The sequence below is a fragment of the Xiphophorus maculatus genome, chromosome 20, assembly GCF_002775205.1.
Source record: "Xiphophorus maculatus strain JP 163 A chromosome 20, X_maculatus-5.0-male, whole genome shotgun sequence".
Taxonomy (NCBI): Eukaryota; Metazoa; Chordata; class Actinopteri; order Cyprinodontiformes; family Poeciliidae; genus Xiphophorus; species Xiphophorus maculatus.
The window spans coordinates 30,954,601-30,974,740 of NC_036462.1; the positions used below are offsets into that span (position 1 = coordinate 30,954,601).

General features: G+C 39.7%; 1 protein-coding gene across 2 annotated transcripts; it reads right to left on the reverse strand.

The window, feature by feature from the left end:
* Positions 1-518: 518 nt before the first annotated feature.
* LOC102220339 (nicotinamide phosphoribosyltransferase-like) lies at positions 519-19,683 on the reverse strand. Of its 2 annotated transcripts, XM_023324974.1 has the most exons (12): positions 19,411-19,683; positions 15,665-15,721; positions 14,177-14,312; positions 12,168-12,271; positions 11,948-12,076; positions 10,277-10,435; positions 9,420-9,550; positions 8,990-9,215; positions 7,607-7,726; positions 6,384-6,524; positions 4,478-4,603; positions 519-2,243 (listed from the first exon to the last, which is right to left on the reverse strand). In XM_023324974.1, exons 4-12 carry the CDS (start codon positions 12,219-12,221, stop codon positions 2,082-2,084), a joined length of 1,248 nt encoding a protein of 415 aa, XP_023180742.1. In that variant the 5' UTR covers positions 12,222-12,271; positions 14,177-14,312; positions 15,665-15,721; positions 19,411-19,683; the 3' UTR covers positions 519-2,081. The 2 variants fall into 2 exon arrangements, with proteins under 2 accessions (XP_023180742.1, XP_005803755.1); XM_005803698.2 differs by lacking the exon at positions 15,665-15,721.
* Between the last annotated feature and the right edge of the window lie 457 nt (positions 19,684-20,140).

The window sequence follows — 20,140 nt, forward strand, 5'->3', positions numbered from 1 at the left end:
CTAATACAGAAATTTTAATTATGAACCTACTTAAAAAAAACCTGTATAGATTTGGACACAATAGATTGGTCAGTCAATTTGTTCATTTGCCATTCATTAACCAAAAGTTGGCTTATGTTTATAAAAATGCATCAGTTAGCTAAATATGTTCTGTGGATGCTAAATGCAAACTTACATTTCACTCAATAACTGATGTTTAATATTAAAATCAATCTTTTCAAGCAGCATGTGGCAAAACAAACTGGCTGTTTTTCTCAGATCAACGCAGCAAACAGAAAGGGGTTAAACTACTACTACTACTAATAATAATAATAATAATAAGTTTCCAATCAGTTTTGAGTAAAGATTAAATGCACAAATAAAACACTAACCTCAAAACAAAACATCACAAACTGGTAATCAAAACTATTGCAGTTCTACTAAACATTGAATCAGAATGTACAATCAATAACAAACTGGCGTCATTATAGGGTGTGAAAACATGAGGCCATGGGATGAACGCAGGTTTGTCGTATAGATGTGAATCAGACATTTTTAATCAGAAAACCAGATGAGCGCTACACCTTTCCAAAAATAAATATCATTTTATACAATTAAAAAGTTCAGCCATGATATTGAGCTGTGCAAGATTAATAAAAGCACTTGTGTAATGTCCCAGCTTGTCATTAAAAACATGCTTTATTCCACCTGGATGTGACCTTTTAGTTTTCCTTCCACAACAGCAGCAAGGCCCGAGTCCAGTCCCCGAAGCTAACATGTTAGCATGTTAGCACTGTAAGCCGGCAAGAGCAACACCAAGGGAAATGTGAGTCAGCTAGTCTGCTGTGGTCACGATTAAACAGAAACAGCCGTAACCATGGTGACGTAGGACCGGGCCTGGAAAATGGGACATTTTAGCCAAAGACAATAAAATCTCTGCTTGGTCTATAATCTGAACAGTTTACAGTAGCATGGCTTTCTAATTAAGCTCAATGTTAAGTATGTATTAATAAGGCTGTGATAGAAGCATCTGTGTTATTCTTCTTACACAGATTTCAGTTTTTCCCTTGATAAGCTGCTGAGTACACGGTACTTTTTGGTACCAAACGTAATAATTGCAATGGGTTTCTTCGCAGCAAAGCGCTGTTCCTTTAAGAGCCAGCAGGTGGTAAGAGGGCTGTGACTGAAGACAACACTGCTGTCTGAAAACGCCTGAAATGGATGAGGACTGAACTCCCATGAAAGCATTTAGTCAATATTACTGAAATGACATTTCCTAAACATTTCACTCCACATAAAGAAAAAAAAAAGCCACATTCTTATGACAACTTAAATGTTATGGAATAATTAAAAAATGGATACTTTGGGGTTCTGGACAGAGCAATGTTACAAAGTACATGCCTGCCTAATGGTATGAACATAAACTGCTGTTATGATGCAACTGTTCGCATCGTTTCATAGTTATTTCCTGAACTTGTTGTTGAATTGTGACAGGAGGCGTCTGCTTTCAAAGATTGACGAAGATACGGAAATACTATGACATGATACTGTAACACTGCTGGCCAGTAGGAAAGGCCAGATATTTTCAGTTTTTATGGCTTTTCGTCGTTCACAAAGTTCCAGCTCTCTAAATGTCCACCAGAGTCTGACGGGACCGAACTTCACTGGAACATCGGCTGATGCACAACAATTGCAAATGTTTCCTGTGTCCAGCTGATCTATTGGCCCACCTCTGACGTAGAACTCAATAGGAGCACAAGACATTTTTGGAAATGAGTAACTTAGCTTATATCTTAACCTGAGCTTTAGTTGGTCACGTTTAGTGTCAAGACTACGCTGCTGTGTTCACTGCTGCAGCATTATGGGACACCAGGTGATTGTGCAAGAATTACGGGAGTGAGGGAAGCAGATGGGAGTGAACACAGACATGTTGTGGCTCTTCGATATGAAGATTGCAGTGGTGGGTTGTTGGTGGCTCTTGGCAGTGACTAATCAAGACTTTCATCATGTAGTTGGTGCTTTAAAAAAAAATGGCTAGTCTGTGTGCCGCCACTCCCCGTTGTGCCCAGAGTACCGTGAGTCCTACGAGTCGTCCGGGTGTTCTAATGGATGCTGCTGATGATGTGGTTGTGCAGCAGCTCCCGTTCGTGGTTGTACAGGTTTGGGTTTGGCTCGTCGTCCTGAAGCAGAGCGTTTTTCCTGATCTCGTCCAGAGAGTAGTCCTGCAGCAGGCTGCCATTCTCAAAAACAGTCACCAGGAGGTCCTGAAGAGCACAGAGCACATGTTAACCACACTCACAAGAGCACCACGTTTCCAGTCTAACAGGAAAAGACGTGACTGTAAATGCGCCACACACACACACACACACACTCCAGTTTCAGAACTCTTACAGATTCTGGATGCTAGAGAATGGATCTATTGGTAGCTGTGTGGTGTTAACAGAACTCACATGAAGCCACCTGTCAATCACTCCACTGGGATTGTCAGCAACTGACCAATCAGCGGTCACGCCCCTTACCTGGAAGAACTAAACCTCCGACAACATTGTTGGATTTTATCACTACAATGCAACGCAGTCAGAGAGGTTTGAAGTACGGTAATGTGAAAAGAAAAATGGGTAAATGTTGTCAACCCAGAACTTTCAGAGGGTGCAATGAAGTATATTCCATTTCCAAAAATGGAAATGACTTATTTGGAATCTTGGGCTTTAACATCAATTTGTCCTGGATGCAAAAAAGAATTTTGCAATTAAGATGCCTAACTTCCCTTTAACAGGAAGAATCCTGCAGCAGATCCAGGGGGTTTGTGAAGACAGAACCGACACAAAGAAATTGTCAAAAATTAAACAAAATAGAAGTCCGGCCGGTCCAGGAGTGGTTTCAATTTTAAAGAAAAAAAAGAGTTGATTATAGATGTGTCTCAGTCTATGGGAGAAACTTGGCTAAACAGACTAGCGCTGAGCCAGCAGGAATGTTGAAGCAATTAAAATCTTACAAACATAAGAGTTAGTTGCATATATACAGTAGCTCCTTAAATTGTAGGATATAGGAGAGAGAGACACACATCATCTGGCAGCAAAAGTTCAGTGATCAGAGTAAGTCACATCACTGATTTTTAAGAGTTCAGGTGATGTTTTTTTCTTCACCACATAAAGAAGCAGCATTGCTCTATAAAAGGAATATCTGGAGAACGCTCCTAATTGCTTAATTAACTTTATTAAATCAGGGTTGCATCTGACATCAGAGTCGGTTGCCGTGGGTGATCTGAAAGTGTCACATCATGCATTTGTGATTAGCTTGTCAACAGAACCTTTTAGATTGTGAAATCAAATTACATGCCTGCTCAGGGCGAGGAATTCCTGCAAATCCCAGTGCTTGATGCAATCAGCTGGGCTTCCTTAGAAAAACAACGTTTTGACCTGAATTATTGTACCCAGCATTGCATTAACTTGTACATTTATTAAGCTCAATGTTATTTATAACACTGGGTTTAAAGTTATCTTTTCATATTACCAGCATTTTTCTTCTGACTGGAGGTAACAATAATATTGTGGAGTGGCCCAGAATCTGTGGATGGAGCTAAATTGATGGGAGATGACATGCAGGTCTTCCAAAACCATAGATACGATACTGATCACCAAAAACAAAATCATCAAAGCACCAGTTAAAAGATACAAAATCTTCTTAGCAATAAAAAAAATCATAATGGTTGAATGCCAATGAAGATCTTTCCCACTCACTGAGAAAAGGTACATTTTTTAAAAATTTTTTTTACACATGCCATTTTTTAAAGAAAAAATCTCAATTAAGCAGATTCTTTTTTCCAAAATCTGACACTCATTTCACATTGGTTTATAATTGCTGATCTCATTTCCAATCAGAAACAAAATGCCTGGTGGAATTAAAATGACTTCAAACTTAAATCAAACTTAAACAGTTTGCATTTCGGCTGTATGTAGCTACACTTGACTTAATCTATGGACTAGATTAATTCAGTCCATAGATTGAACTGATCTAAGGACTGAAGTTGTTAAATATTTAAGGGTATGAATCGGACCTGTTTGTATTTTAACATGTCTTGAGATTACTTTTTTTTTTTTTTTTTTTTAAATAATTGGTCTTTTATAAAAAAAAATTGATCTGAACTGAACTAGGTATACTGATGTCCAACTTTGGTTTGGATCATATTAGGATGATTGTTAATGGACTCTCCAAAGGTGTTAGTAAACAGAACTGTTTTAATTATATGTGTAATTTAATTTTGTGTCGTCACTGTAAAACTAGAGACAAAACACACAAGCAGTTACGTCAACAACAACTATTCCACCATATTTGGAAAAGCTAAGAACGAGGTAAATAAAATATTTTAGTAAAAGAATAATTTAAATTGTTAGCAATTTTAAAAACAAACAAAAAACTGAAAGTTAGATTGTAATTGCTATTTTAAGTTTAGTTAAGTGACGTAATGTGTGATTAGAAAAAAAATGTTGCGAAAGACCTCCTCCGGTTTGCCTGCTCCTCTCTCTATTGTCTCGAGGAAGCCGTCCGAGTTTCTCCTCAGCGATAACCGGCCCCGCTTCGACCCCTTGGACGGGTCGGTCACTGGCTGCTTGCACACATCCATCTACAACACACACCAGGTCATAGAGCAGCATGTCAGCTTGCAGTGGGACAGAGGGAAACTGAGACTTGTTTAATGTGCCACATTATTACATTATTTAAAAATAAATAAAGAGCTACCTCTGCATTTTGTAATAATCTACCGCTGTTATTATATGTAATAACAGCATAATTACATATGGGGCAGAAAGCATTGAAGAATACGCTTAAGGATTTTATTACATTTTGTGTCAAGTGCTATAAAATGTAGCCTTGCTGATGTTTTATTACATTCTGAAGAGCAATTTTACTACGTTATTATATATTGCGGCATTATTACACAATGCGGCGTTACACACCATCATACACCTGCTACAACAAACCCATGCTCATCTGGACAAAGCAGGCACCACTGTGCTGCCTGCTTTAAATGAGTCAGGCTGCATTTCACACAATTCACCCCGACTGCTGTCAGAGGCTCCAGAGCAGTGGACAACCTGACAAACAGATAAAAGTTTGAGAGTCTGAAGAGTCATCTTTCTGACCACGGGGGTCAGCAGCACCAAAGCAGGCTGTACTCTTAGCATTCCTTTTCACTCGGTGCCCTTCAGACCGCCGGCATACGTTAGAGTCCGGTCGCGTCTGCAGAAATACTCAGATGACTCTGCAGCTGTCGGGTTCATCAGAGCTGGACAAGAAGGAAAAGGTCAACCGCGGTTTCCATGTTGGGACAGGAAGTGGAGGAGGAGTAGAAATACTTGGTTGTTCGATTAGAAAACAGTCAGGCTAGAGGCGCAGCAGTGACGCTACATGCGAGACAGGGCAGATTGTACTTCATGAGCAGTATGAGAGCCAGCGACACAGAAAAGCTAAACAAGCTGATATAAAAGCCTGGCTCTGTTCTGAAGACTGCTCTGGACCCACTTGAGGTAATCATGCTGAAGACAAAAAAAATGCTCCATAAAATGAACATCATAATTGACAATCCTGAGAGTTCATGAGACTTTTTCAGATCCGCTGTAATAAAAACCGGTAAAGTTGGTCCTTCAAAAAAACAAAGTGGTTAAAAAAGCAGCAATGAGAACATGAATGGAGTGAAGCTCTTGCAGTGGGATTGACAGCAATACACCCAGCAGCCTAAGTGTGTTTTCACACCAGATAGTTCGGTAGACTCGGTTCGATTGGACCAAAATTGCAACATTTGTTAGATTTTGAGCTGCTGCGGTTCTCCGTGTCTAACGATTCAGATCCATTAAAAAAAAATCTGTTCCCTCCCTTTGCCGGTGGGGGCAAACTAGTCAAAAAAACAACACTAAAACCTCCGAGGAAGACACTGAGCACAACTTCCTTCTTCACAAAATGTCAACAAAGATGGAGAGGCATCAAATTTAGTGGTTGGAGGATTTCTCTTCCGTCTTTAATAAAAGACCTAGAGCCACTTCTTCCGCAAGTGCTGGATTCACACATTTGTTTTAGTTGTATTTACCCAGAATGCCCTGCGCTGTGATCCACTTCCTGATTTTTAATTAAGCGGTCTCCAGTTCAAATGCACATTGGCGTTCACATGTGCATTCGAACCGCACCAGAGTTCACTTGACCTAGGTCAACCGAACCCGGATCTGAAATACCTAGGTTCGATTGACCTAGGTTTGTAGGAGGACCAGAGTCCACTTTTTTGGTGGCTGTGTTTTAAAACTCTTTCTTAGCATGATGACATTACAGGTGGCAGGAGAGGATCAAAAAATTGTAATGTGTGCTCTGAAATTTCGAATGGCTGAGTGTCTGGCCTAAGTTGTAGCACTTACCCCTTTACCATTGGTCTCTACATAGCTGCACTTGAATGCACAGCTAAGTGTATCTCTGTTTAGCTTCTGAAGCAAGGAGCTGCCACAGCCAAAAAGCACATTCTCAGCACTCCACCCTTCATCACTCAGGTTAGCAAGAATCTAGAGAAATCAGAAGCAGAATAAAAAAAAGGTCAAAAACAAAATTACAGACAATAATAATTTTGTCTGAAGCTAAAGGCACATTTCTGATGCTAACCTTGTCATTGTTCACAACTACTACTGTTCGCTGATTGGCCCCATTGAAAGTCAACCAGAGAAATTGAGCTCAATGGGAGAAATCCCAAACGCAGATGTGAAGGGAAATGGGAATCGAGTGGGATTTCATAGGAAGGTGATGACCAGACTATGGATGACAGGGTACACAGAAGGACTAGGGTCACTGGAGAAGAAAAGCTAACTTTATTCTTATAATTCTGAGGTTAAAGTTTATTCAGGTCAGTTTGTTTATATAGTGCCAAGTCACATCAAATATCGTCTCAGTGCACTTCACAAAAAGTCAGAGTTCTCTTTTGTTCCAGTGGCCCTAATCCTCTTCTGTTACAGAAGAGGATCATCTGACTGACTAATAAGGTCTCACTGTACCAATCTTTTCAAAACAGTCACTGCATATTAGACCAATGTGAACCATTGTTGGTTAAGTAAAGTCTTCAAATTTAAACTCTACATCTCACTTCTTTACTCTTCTCCTTGAAGATGATTTGAGTCTTTTTTATGCTTTTAAATCCTGCTGCAGGCTGGTGGTACGCCGCTTCTGCATCACCACCTCGCCCCTGTACCGGTCAGCTGACGCAGGCCTGCCATTTCCTCACTTTGGGATTCGGGAGTGTAACAGAGGTGGACGGATGTCTGACTCCCACTTCGCCACATCGGCCCTTTCGAACACGGAGGCGCCCGAAAGAACCCTTAACCTCACCTTGAAGTAGTTTGTGTTTTGAAGCTTGTGTTTTATCACAATAAAAAAAGCATTTTCAGGCTTTGCCAGCAGTGGAAATGTTGTTTTACTTGTAACAAACCATCAGAGTACTTTGCAGAACAAGCAGCTTCCAACTGCGCCTTCTATTTCAGTTTTACCGATTCTTCACATCTTTGTTGTCAATTTGAGACTAAGATACCTTGAAACGGCACAGTGCTTCAGTTATGCAGGTATTATGTAACCTTTCCAATCTGCAGATTTCTCTTACCTGATCTACTGAGCTGAGGTCAATGCCATCCCCTTGGATGATCCGCAGGTAAGATGGAAGAACCTTGTATCCCACTGAGTTCAGACTGTAGCCAAAACACTCTCCTAAAATCTTGATGACCTAAAGGTGAAATCATTGTTAGAGGGAAATGTGTCACATAATCTCAAGTCAACTAGAGCAGATTTAAATACGCTATCGTCTGATGATCAACATGCTTTGGTGATGTAGTTACAGTCTGAATCTACTGTAACATGACTTTCAGACACTAATCTTTATATTGCCATTTTTATAGAAGACTACTGTGCAACAATTCCTCAAAAAATATGTCTGCAGTCCCATATCAAATAATCAGCAACTGATCCAGTTAAAAGGTAACAGCTAAAGTAAAAAACAGATATTCATATAACACAAATACTTCATTGTCTCACATAGAATCAGATTAAAGCTTTACAGTTTTAGGTGAGGAAGGATTAAAGAAACAATTTTATTCACTAAAATGCAAAAAAATTATTTTTTATTTAAATTCAGAAGTTCACATACAGTACATTCAACACTTAGTATAATTGTCTTTAAGCTGTGTTTTTAAATATTATGGTCATATTTCCACTAGTCTTTTATAACATCTTGCTGAAATTGAGGCCCATTTCTGGTTTGAAGGCAGCCTTGCTCTAAAACACATTTTCAGTTCTAAATACGCTTTCTATGGGACTGAGATAGGGCTTTTTAATGGCTTCTCTAAAACATAGGTCTCTTGTAGCCACTCAGACTAATTTGGTGCTAATTCGGAAGAGTCCTTTGCCCAGGCTTCAGACAGATTATGTGTCTTTTGAAGCTTTTTATACAAATATCTAATTTCAGATTTCTTGGTGGCGTTTTGATTGATAACGAAAACAAATACAAGTCATATGCTGAACTGAGAACGCCATATTACATTCTAGATGCAGTCCGGAGCTTTCCCTAAACACCATCTGGCTTTAGCAGCTGGAGATTGAACTCTGTACTGTGCTGAGCTGCTGTGGTCCCAAAGGGTTTAGGATCAGGAGCGATGGCGCAATCAACACTGCTGCATGTTGGTTAATACTCAAGCAGCGTGGCAATCTTACAGTTTTACTGTAGCTGAAGGTTTTTGCATGCATCAACAAATTATGTGAAGTCAAATATGTGCAGACAATTACCAAGCAGGCTTAGCAGGCCCATCCTGAAGTGCAGACCCAATGAAAACGCATGGTGTGTAATTAAGTCAAAGAATAACAGAGGAAGGTTGGACGCCCACTTGAGCCCCAAAAATACATTTAAGCCAAAATTGTTGCAGCTACAAACTTTAATGTCTTTTTATTTAAATTTAAAATTAAAATGAAGCCAGACACTTGATCTCTTATTTACCTCAATTAGAGTCTCTGCTGGGTCTCCAGAATCGGGCCTGATCACCAGACAGGAGTCCTCACTGCGCTCCATCACGCGTTCCTTCAGCTCATCTCCCCAGATGTGTTTGCAGGCATTGAAGATGTCGTAGCTGTCACTGACCACCGACACTGGTCCCGACAGAAACTGGTCGAGGATCCTCTCAAAGGCCTCCTTCTCCTTGTTCTTCCCCCAGGATATGATCGTACTAGACAGGACGCAAAAAGGAAGGAAGAGATGAACTACATCATGGGAGGCGGGGGCAGAAACAGAAGTGACGCTTGCGACTGAAAAGGAAACTGTGTTAAAGCTTTAACACACTGATTGGAAACCAGCATTGAGGATCTACTCTCTTCTTGATGGATGTAGTTTCTGAACTGCTTCTTCTACTTGTCCACAATGTTTAGATTACCTGTGTTCAGCCGCTGGGATGGAGAAGCCAGCCATCGGACAGCCGTAATACCGTTGAGCCATCAATACTCCGGCTATCGTGTCTGTACCACAGAAATTAACCAGGTGAGCGGCTCCACCCAAAGCTGCAGACTGCAAATTAAAAATACAAACAATAAAAAAAATGAAACTTGAAAAATTATCTACAAGTTTATTTAGAAAGTTTATCTGCAACAAACGTCAGCCATCGCCATAGACCCTTCAGTGAGATTACTATGAACGACAGGTGGATTTATCCACGTTTTAATACCGTTACACACACACTTTCAAAAGGTTTGATTTAGCGACTTATAGCTAGGTGTGAAATAATAGTGTTTAAATGAAAAAGTGGGAAAAGTTTAAAATCCTTAACATTTCGTTTCCACACGAAGCGAAATGTTTTGTGCGGAAACATGAAACGTTTCCACAGAGGGGGAAACATTATGCACGTTTCCCCCTCTCTGGTCAGATTTTTGCCCAGGACTCCAAAAATATTTACAAAGGTTTTAATGGAAAAAACAATTACAAAGAAGCAAAGTTTGCCGTGTTCACAAAAAGTTAATTTTATTCTATAATTCTGGCAAAATGATCACAAATAGTGACTTCTTTTCAGATTTACATACAAATTTTGTCCGGGTTTAGAAACATTTTTATTAATGATATTTGTCAACTCTATTTTAACTTAAGTAATAATAACAATAATTTTGATATCCTTTATTATTATTACTTGTGTGTCATACTTTCTAAATAAAGATGTCTTGAAGAATAAAGAAATGTATAATGTAGAACCAACATATGAGACACACATATAGTGAAGAGAGGCAGTGAGAGCCTCCTGACCTCCTGGGATGAGACTCCTCTGTAGCCGAAGTCATGCAGCTTCAGCTCCAGGCCCTCCACGCTCCCTGAAGTGGCCTTCAGGTGTTTGGCCAGAATCTTCTTAAACTCTCTGGATACGGTAGCTACTGTGATGGGATACCACATCTGCACCAGCATGGTCTATGGCCAAAAAGAAGCAAATAAAAAACAAAAACATTAAGGATCAAGGAGAGCCCCCCCAACAGAGTCTGATTCTGTTTTTAATGAGCTTTTAAATGAGTAATCAGCCTTTTATTCTGGATGCAAAAGGTTCTGTAGCAGGTGAAACGCTTAGACATGACTGTAAGTTGAAGCAGAGATTCAAAGACGGAAAGTCCAAATGCACGTCGAACACTGTAATGAATAAATTAGAGCGGACATTTAAAACGATTCCTAAAGGTAAGATCTGCTAGTTGCTCTCAGAGTTTAAGCTGATTACCTCTTAGCCCGGCCACAGACCTCCTGTCTAATTCCGCTAAAATAAAATCTCGCTTCCAGCACAGTCTGGGCTTTCTCCCCTTCACTCCGATTCCTTCCGGTAGATTTTCTACCAGGCCAATTGGCAAACAGAAGAAGATGTAATCTATTATGTTGATTTTCTGCTGCTTTAGAATTGTAACCTGACTGTAGCAGAGGAAGTGAAGGAAGCCCTTCAGTCAATGTTGGTCACACTACTATTTATTGAATTGACATGAACGGCCGCCTTGTGCGGCTCAGCTCTTCTCTGTTCGCAGTGGAGGATGGTTGTTTACAGTGCAGGCAATTTCCCGTAAGAATCGTAGCAGAGAACTGGTACATTAAGTACGTCACGGGCAAACACTAGCAATTGATTAATAACCTCAACAAGGTCCATATCTCCAGGAAGAAATAATTTCTTGATAGCAGAGAGCCCAGACCTTCTGCATGAAGGTGCAGTGTTATATGAAGGGCTGGGTTTTACTGGACACAGTTCCACCATTAGCTGACATGACGTAAAGCTCACATTACAATAAAATCAATTGCATCAATTGACATTGCATCAATAGGTTTTTCAAAATTTAGAATCTGACAAGTCTAAAAAACATGATGCAACATGGCTTTTTTAGAACAAAAATCCTGTGTTTTTGAGTGGAAGCCTGAAATTATTTCCTTGTTATTCTTAATCCTACAATCTGAATTATTATGAAATCAGATACCAAATGTCCCAGTATAAGTCACAATTAAGTAAAAGCACAATTCAAAGTCAAATGTTGGAACTCCTATTAAGTCAAGATTCGTCTGAGTTACTGTAGACTCTGATGGACCTCCTGTAGCAGTCTGTATAACAGCGAATGTGAGGAAGCCTCCGACTGAAGACTCTGTTTTTCTAGGACAGTCATGAAGAGCAAATATGGTTGTCCATAATTTTCAGGATTTTATGGAAAATCCTTCTTTACATCATCATCTCCAACAAAACCAGCCTTCCTTAACTAGAATTGTCCACCTCAGAGACATTTATACCAACTAGCGCCTCTCAGAGTCAGAATCAAGGTTCTGTTATTTGCTTGTCTTTCTGGGGGTCTCTCTGGACACTCAGCGATCTTTAAAGTTTCAATCTGTGTGAGCAGGTTTTGCTACTCTGTATTATTAATTTGACATATTTCAACAAAAACAAGTTATTTTTTTCAAATTTACCTCAATGTAGTTGGTGAGCCAGTAGAAATCCTGATCTGTATTTTCCACAGTAAACAGAACGTTGCCTCTTGGTATGATCTTCCCCTCTGGAACCGCTTTGATGCGAATAGGAAGACGGCCATTGTGTTTCTGACAGAAAAAACAACAACTTTTTCTTTGAACGTCTTTCACATAGTAAAGTGATTGGAACACAGGTGTAGTTGAACCCGTCTCTGAATACCTCTAGGACTTTTCTCCAGCCCTCTTCATCAAACACAGCCTGTTTGAAATGCATCTGGTAGAATAGCTTGGCCTCCTGAATCTTGTCCTCGGTCACAACTGGGCCTGTAAACAACACCGAGTGTTAGCAAAGCTACCAGACCCCTATGAGTGGATCAAAGTTGATGTGAATGAAGCCGGAAAAAATACAAAACTGTGGCAGGCTATTAACGGTTTCTATGGGCAATAAAAAACAATTTCTCATGAGAAAACAGCTTGGAGTTTGCCGTTTTAGTCTTATTTCTGTTCTCATGTCAGGCGGAGGAAAGATGCGAGTGTTCATATTTGATTTTTTTTTTTCCCCCTCAGGCACAATAACAATTTTTGCCGGATAATAAATTGTCCCAGAAGTTATTGTGACAAACAGTAATGTTGTTTTGAGACCGTTTGCAAGAACGCATTCTCAAAGATAAACTAGTGAACATTTAACACTCAAACTGGAAGACATTCTAAATATCCAAAATAAAATTTAAAAAAAAGAAACGACAAATAAAATGAATTATGAAGTCTCTGGAAGCAAAACTGTCCTTCAAAAACAGAAGCTAGTTGAGGCCACAGCACCAGACCGAAGACCAGTTTTGGTAGAAAGAGAAAGAAAATGGAAAAACAATAAATTATGTAAATGAGAATTATTAAGCCAGCTTTAATTTAACACACAATTAATTGATTTATTGTTTACTGCAGATCTAGAAGCAGGCTTACTGTCTGGCCCTGATTTGTTTTTTGAATATTTTTTTCTAACAATAAAAAAACCATAACATTCACAGATTATTAAAAATGTATGTTAAGAAATGAAGCACAGTAGCTCTTTATGTGTGTGTGGGTGGGTGAGGGTAGGTGGTGTGTGCGCGTGTGTGTGTAGGAGTGGGGGTGATAATACTCCTATTGGACAAGTCTCTAAGGCTTTGAGACATACTGCAAACGTTTGGAACATTCTCCGATTTTGAAGGGATTTAATTTTGTTCACAGGGGTGACAGCAAATGACTGCAGAGCCCAATGTTTTCACCACAAAGGCAAAAAGCATTGACCAAATTCTTTTAAAATTTGGACTTAGCATAAACTTCTAATCAGTTATAAAGTGCAACCTTTGATTATAGTTTCAAAACTGGAAATCATGACATTTTTATTCTTGCACAGGAAGGCTTTCTCCTACACCCAGAGGTTGAAGAAGATGCTGGTCAACACTGCTACAGCAGTCTGGATCAAGAGATGGGATTTATAGCTTTGTTTAGTTCAGGGAAATAATGTCATCAGGGAAAGCATACCTTAAGGAATTACTGCGGACTCCTACTACTGTGGAGTAAGGAGGTAAACCGTTTCTGATTTTAAGAAGATTCTCCTCAGCCTCATTTCAATGAACCCAATATTTTACAGTGTTTATGTTCCATGGCGATGTTAAGGCTGATGGACATGTTGAAGGTTGTAGTTCCTAAGGAGTTTGGATACCAACATCCATCTCCAGGGTGTTGTCATTTATGCACATGTGGACAGAGGAAGAAAGTGTGATTCGTCTTTTATCATCACATTTGTCTTGGAAGTCTAACACTTTAAAATGAATTAGTTCTTTGCCATGTGTTATTTTTAAGTACATTTTGTAATTTGTTAAGTGTGGAATATTTCCACTAGGAAATGGGGGGGAAACAGGAGAACCTTACAGTTCAGGGAACATTGCTGCCATATTAGCATCATTCTGACATCCGGCGAATGTTGCCTCCAAACTTTAACGGAACATTTATGGCGACGTATTATGTGTGTCTGAACGTTCAATGCTGGATTGGAACTTTCATAAATGTTATTTGTAGTGAAACCCTTTGGATATACCAGTAAGTTGTTGGAAGATTATGCTGTCTCCCCAAAGCAATGAAGATGGATAAGCATAAAGTCAAGTCCTTGAAAATCACCATGTTCATGTCTCAAAGTTTTAACATTGGACAGCTGTTCATAGTTGTTTTCTTGACGGGAGAACATACCTGTGAGGTACTTCTTAAGCAAATACTGCAGACCGAAGAACACCACCTCATTGAACTGAGAGCCTTTCTTCTGCCTGCACTCAAAGTAGGAGTAAATTTTGCTGACGTTTGGAGGATACTGTTTGTAGTGTGTGATCTGAAAGGAAAAAGCAAACAGTCAATTTAGGTTCAAAAAGCTGGTGAGAGCAGGGTATGCAGGTAGGTATACAATACGAACAAAAAGTTAGGAATATTTGGTCTTTTGGGTGACTTAAGTTTATAGAAAACTTAAGTTCTCGCAACTAGATATAAAAATAGGGCATTAAAGCATCGGTGATTTCCTCATCTAATACCATGAGTAGAAATAAAAGTCATTAACATAATCCATAAGCAGTCACTAGCTAATAACTAAGCACATCTTTTCACAGTAAAGCTACTGACTTATGATCAACTGCAGTCTGTATCTCACATTCTGGCTTCCTTTCACTCTTCATTACAGGAGTCAACACTTAGTGAGACTTGAGTGACAGACCATGGCCTGTATAGCCGAATCCTTTCAGAGAGCTCCCATCATTGCCTAAAAATTCTTGCCAAGGAGTCCTAGCTTAAGAGTCAGCTACTGAGCGAGAAGTCGACAGAAATATCCCTATCTTAATGAGGAGGTGTGGTTGACCTCTTGCTAGGTGTGACACTGCCTTATAGGGGCTTTGACTGGTTGATAAACTAACAAAAACACCTAAAAAAAACCCAACCAACCAAACAAAAAAGCCTTAAGTAGATAATTGATAGATCTTAACTGATCACTGAATCTGGAGTGGATTAGGAAAAGTGGGTCATAGTGATGAAACTATGCAAAACAAAATTGCCGCATGACATTAATATGTTTGATTGTACCTCATGTACATCATCATCATCGTAACGCGTCACGGCTTCTCAGTATGCTGGTCATTTTACTCTCCATCCACTTTACAGAGAATCTCTCTCCTGTCTTTCCACCATCTTCCCTGCTTAAGACACTCTTATGCTCACTAAAAGCCTTCTCGCATACTCTTAGTATTTTGTCACCTTGGGAGCTCACTTAAGATCCAAGGGGCTTAGAATTTTTGTTAAAACTCTGAAAAAGAATCTTGAAGTTTGAGACGTTTTAAGAATTTTCCTAAAATGGCATCACTGAGAGGACGGTCCTTTTAGTCAGGATTGTTTTGAGAACATGGGCTCAGGAATCCAAATCAAGTCTCAGGTCTTTGGTGAGTACACCTTATGACTTTTTATGATTTAAAGCACTTTGAACTGCTTTGTTGCTGAAACGTGCTATGCAAAGAAACTTGATGGAAGTCTTATTTTTGCGTTATTAGTTTACTTGAGTCATAATTTCAAACTCAAGCGGACAACTCCGATTCATCAGAACAAAGTTTTAAGGTGAGCTCATAACACTTGGGGTATCATTTATTAAAAGCTGAAGTAAGATATATACAATAAAAAAAGACATGCATAAAAAGTGTCACCTACAATTTATAAAACTGTGCTGCTCAGCCCCAGAGCACCAACAGCCAGATGTTGATGAACCTGGTGGGGGGAAACAACCCTACGTTACAAATAATGTCTTTAATTATTCACGGTTTTGGTGGCCTCTCCCGCTGAGTTTGGGACATGGAGGAGGAAAAAGAAAGACGCTTAAAAAAAAAAAAAAAAAAAAATGTAGACTGCATCACAACAGAGGAACAATGACGATTTAAAAAATGTATCATCTCCAACAGTTGTGATATTCCCCATGCCCCTCAAAAAACAATAATCTATTATTTGCACTTAAGGAGGGCCACATGAAGTATCATTGTTTAGATAAGTCTCAGCCTTTAGATAACTGTCAGTATGTCAACCTGCACAGTCCCAAAAGGTCTCAGGCATGTACAACAGAACCATCTTTCCGCCCGCCCCAAGCAGCGAATTGCTGTTGTAACACTTACGTGGGGGCCACAGACTCCACCTTGCTGAGCACCAGCACTGTTGTTGATTTGAATGTTTGCCTCCTTTTAATAAAGCTCAAAATGTTGTCATAACTCCATAACAATATGCCTTGGTAAAACAAAGGACCTACTTTGACAAAAGACTGTCAAAAATTCTGTTAAATTGAAAAACAACGTTGCCTCTCGTGCATAATTATGTATGAGTTTTTGACATCTTTAAATCTTTTTACACGATGGTCGTCGTTTCTTGGAACTCATTGTTGTGTGAAAACGTTTAGAAATGAATCACCCACAGAGAGTCCAGATCTACTGTACACAGCAACACTGTAGTCTGCACAATGGTCATCCTCCTGAGAAACAGTCAATTTTGTCACGGCTGTCTTAGAATATTCCACATATCAGAAACCTGAAGTAGTTCTTCCTCTGTAGCCTTTAAATAAGCAGCCAAATCAAACTTCATGGGTTATCAGTACAAAATGACAGCTTTTTGTAATCTGTTGGACATTTTTTGCAATTGCCCTCACTAATCTTCCGTTTTGATCACTTGGAGAGAGAACAGTCATTCAAATTCATTGCAGAATGCTGTAAAAAAAGCATCCTGCCATCCATTTACAGTGCAACCATGTGACTGTGACACATTTAGCCACCTGTCTCTGAACTGAGGATATCTAAACACATCCCACAACGCACACTGACCCAAATGAAACCGAAAGCTTAACAGATACTGAGATTAATGCCTGTGTGATACAGTGACTTGATTGGCAAATCATGTCTAGCAACAACAACAACAAAAACTATTGAATGCCTAACTTTTTTATATTTTCAGATAAACAAAAAAAAAGTGAAACTTGTGAATAAGATAACATGTGGATTTAGTGACCCTAACTGGTTGCAGTAGATAAACTGTCAGTGAAATTAATAAACAATCATGACACTAACAGTTTATGCTGTTTATGCTGTTTTATATTTTATACTGTTTTGAGAATTGTTCAAACATAAGAAAAAGAAAATGGCACACAAAGGATTGCACACCGATAAACAATGTATTTTGTCCATAAGACTTCAATGTTGGTTTTATTAGGAATATTAAACTTACTCATGATTTGATTTGATCTGACGATGGCCTAAAAATTCCCTATTTTCGCGTCACTCACTGCAGTTCTTTTCCAGAACAGTAGGAGTCACCAGTGAGAAAAACAAAGCGCTCCACAGCGTGACACTCCACAGGTGCAACCAAAGGGAACCAATAGCTGGCGCTTCTGAGCCCTGATGGTGTTCATGTGAGAACGAATCTGAAATCAACTCATTGAAATTAATTAATTATTATTCCATAATAATTTATGGATGAGATTTTCAGGCGGAAGACAACATTTTCTGGATTTGTGGCCCCCCTGTCCAGTGGTGGAAGTGTGCTTACGTGCGTGTGCAAAACAAATATTAACTTTTGTTTCTAAGTTCAAGGGACGGGCCACATTTAAAGGTAAACTTAAATGACCCTTTTTGTGTGATCTGGTGTTTCATTGGCAGAGCACTGGGGGGATGGGCAGTGGCTGTGGGCCCTCGGTCTGATATGATTTGGCAGAACTGTGTTGTGGCAGCTTTAAAGTTCCACTGAAAACAAGTCAACCACAAATCCCCCGTTTTAGTTTCATATCGTTCTGTCCGCTGAGAATGAGGGTCATATGCTTCCCAACCCTGATTCTCAAGGCACACTGCCCTGCAGTAGGCAATAAGAGCCTTACCCAGGGGCACCTTGATATGTAGGGGAGGAGGATGGAGCCAAACCCACTGCTTTTAGGGTGCGAGTTTACAATACCGAGTTGTTTTCTAGCATACAGTGTTATGTCAACAGAAAATGTTCTCTTTAATCTGGATGATCCGATAAAACCTTTGGGTAGAAGAAACGGATTGTAGCAAATAGCTTTGTTATTCTCACCACCAAGAGCTGATCGTCCATCAAAGACAGTTTTCTATATTCTCTAAAGGAAATGTTGCAGTTTTTTTCCGGCTGCCTCGAGGCAATGAGATGTCTTGGAGAAAGGGAATAATTTTAATCTGCTTATAAACAAAGTCACGGTAGTTCAGAAGACATGTGCTCCTCGCTAGCAGCTTCACTTGGAAAATAAAATGTAAAACAAAAATCATAGCACCCGCAAGTAAATGTCAGACCTTTAGGTTCTTTTTCATCAGTCAATATTGCTTAGTATGTGGTTGTTGTGATATTTTCCTCACAAAACATAACTTTAAAAATAAAAATAAATAATTGTTGAGTAAAAGAAGAAAAAAACCATCTCTGAACAGGAAATGAACTTGTATAACAGTTTTCGCTTCCCATAAACAACTGGAAGGAGCAAATAATGAAGAAATTTGGTTTCCTGCAACCCAAATGTCCAAGGATGGAATCAACAGCTCAAGAGGAAATTGTGTATGAAACAGGAAAGGTCACGTCGCCAGCTTGGCAATATTTCACATATTTAAAACACAATATTTAGTGTGTTGAGAACAAATTATCCTTCATAGCAGCCTCAGTAAGGTGGTTAGGCTCCCCTTAGCACTGCTGATTTTTTTAAAATTCTTTTGGGCGCACAATTTTGGCCAACAAAGCTCTTTCTCACAAAATTCTTCTGAAAATCTTACCAACATACACAAAACAAAAACTTGTCACGTTTAACGTTTTAGTATTTAATCTGACTTAGTTTATCAAACGACAAAAAGTCAAAGTTGCGTCTTAGCAGAAGTAGTTTGTGCTTCCATGTACATATCCAACGACTGACCATGTGCAACACTCTCATGTTTATAACCGAGGCTCTTCTGAATATCGTCACAGAATTTATGAAAAATGTCAATTTAAGCTTAGTCCATTTTATCGCGTCGTTTACAAATTCACCAATTCTTACATTTCATTCCCAACACATTTGCGATTGAGGGAAACAACAGACTCACCAGAGCAAAATGAGAGTTTAGTTTGAACCTTTAAAGGCTCAATGTCTGATTATGTGCCCAACATGCTGATTTCTATACGGGCTCTGCTCCAGGTGATCAGCTGCCATCTCCATCTCCAGCACCCACGGCACACATCGGGCTTAACTTTCGATTCCTCGCAGTCATCTGCTGCTCACCGTTTCTGTCACCACAGCGAGGTGAGAGAACAGCGCCGCCGAGCTGGGGCACAGCACAACCCGCCGCGCTCACAACAAATGCTTACCACCAACCGGGAACATTTTTATTTATTTATTTTTATTTTTTACGAAGAACAGAACCCCCGGGGGACCACCACACACATCCGCTCACCTTGTACGAATCCGTAGCGAGCAAGAAATTGAAGTCCTGCGCTGCCATTGTTGCCCCGTTTGTGAATGAATTAGTAGAAACGCCCTCCAGTCTCCGTCCGCACCACGCAAACCAAGACCATACAGCAAAAATGAAAGCAGGCGAGGACGGACGGCAGACAGAAGCCGCTTAAAACCTAAATGTTAGTTTGGACAGCGAGGCCAGGGGGGCTGCACGAGCTCAAAGCGACAGTAAGCGGGCAGCAGCAGCGGCTCCTCTGGCTGGAAGGGGGCGGGCCAGGCTCCGCGCACGTCCACTCCTCTCCTCTCTGACCTGGTGCGTCATGCTGCCTTCAAATGCAATAGGACATTACCAATGCATTTCTTAAATCCCCTTTCCACTTTCCCAGCTCAGCTGGGGATCTGGGACGTGAGGCTACGGAGGCGCTCTTTGAACCTTCCACTAATAAAATGATAAATAATTAACTAATGTTTTTAAATATAGATTTGATAACAAATGTGTGTTTTTAGTATTAGTCCCTCTTTTGTCATTGAATAATTGCATTGAATTTGCACAACAGATGGTAATCGTTAAGTTTTTTTGTTTTGTTTAGTTGTTTTTTTTTTTTACTTTAAGAATTTTTTACATAATTTTCCACAAATATCAACATCCTGCAGAATATTGTTTTTGTTGTTGCAAAGATAGATAGATTTTATTACAGACTCAGAGTCCAGATTAAAGTTTCATGCTT

What these genes read in the sequence shown, in the direction of transcription:
- LOC102220339 (XM_005803698.2), bottom strand. Translation starts at nt 19,458, where the DNA reads ATGGCAGCGCAGGACTTCAATTTCTTGCTCGCTACGGATTCGTACAAG. An exon ending in CAGCAGAGACTCTAATTGAG is followed by an intron (nt 7,727 to 8,989) that starts GTAAATAAGAGA and finishes TTTCACCTTTAG; the next exon opens with GTCATCAAGATTTTAGGAGA. An exon ending in GAGCAGGCAAACCGGAGGAG is followed by an intron (nt 2,244 to 4,477) that starts GTCTTTCGCAAC and finishes TGTGCTCTTCAG; the next exon opens with GACCTCCTGGTGACTGTTTT.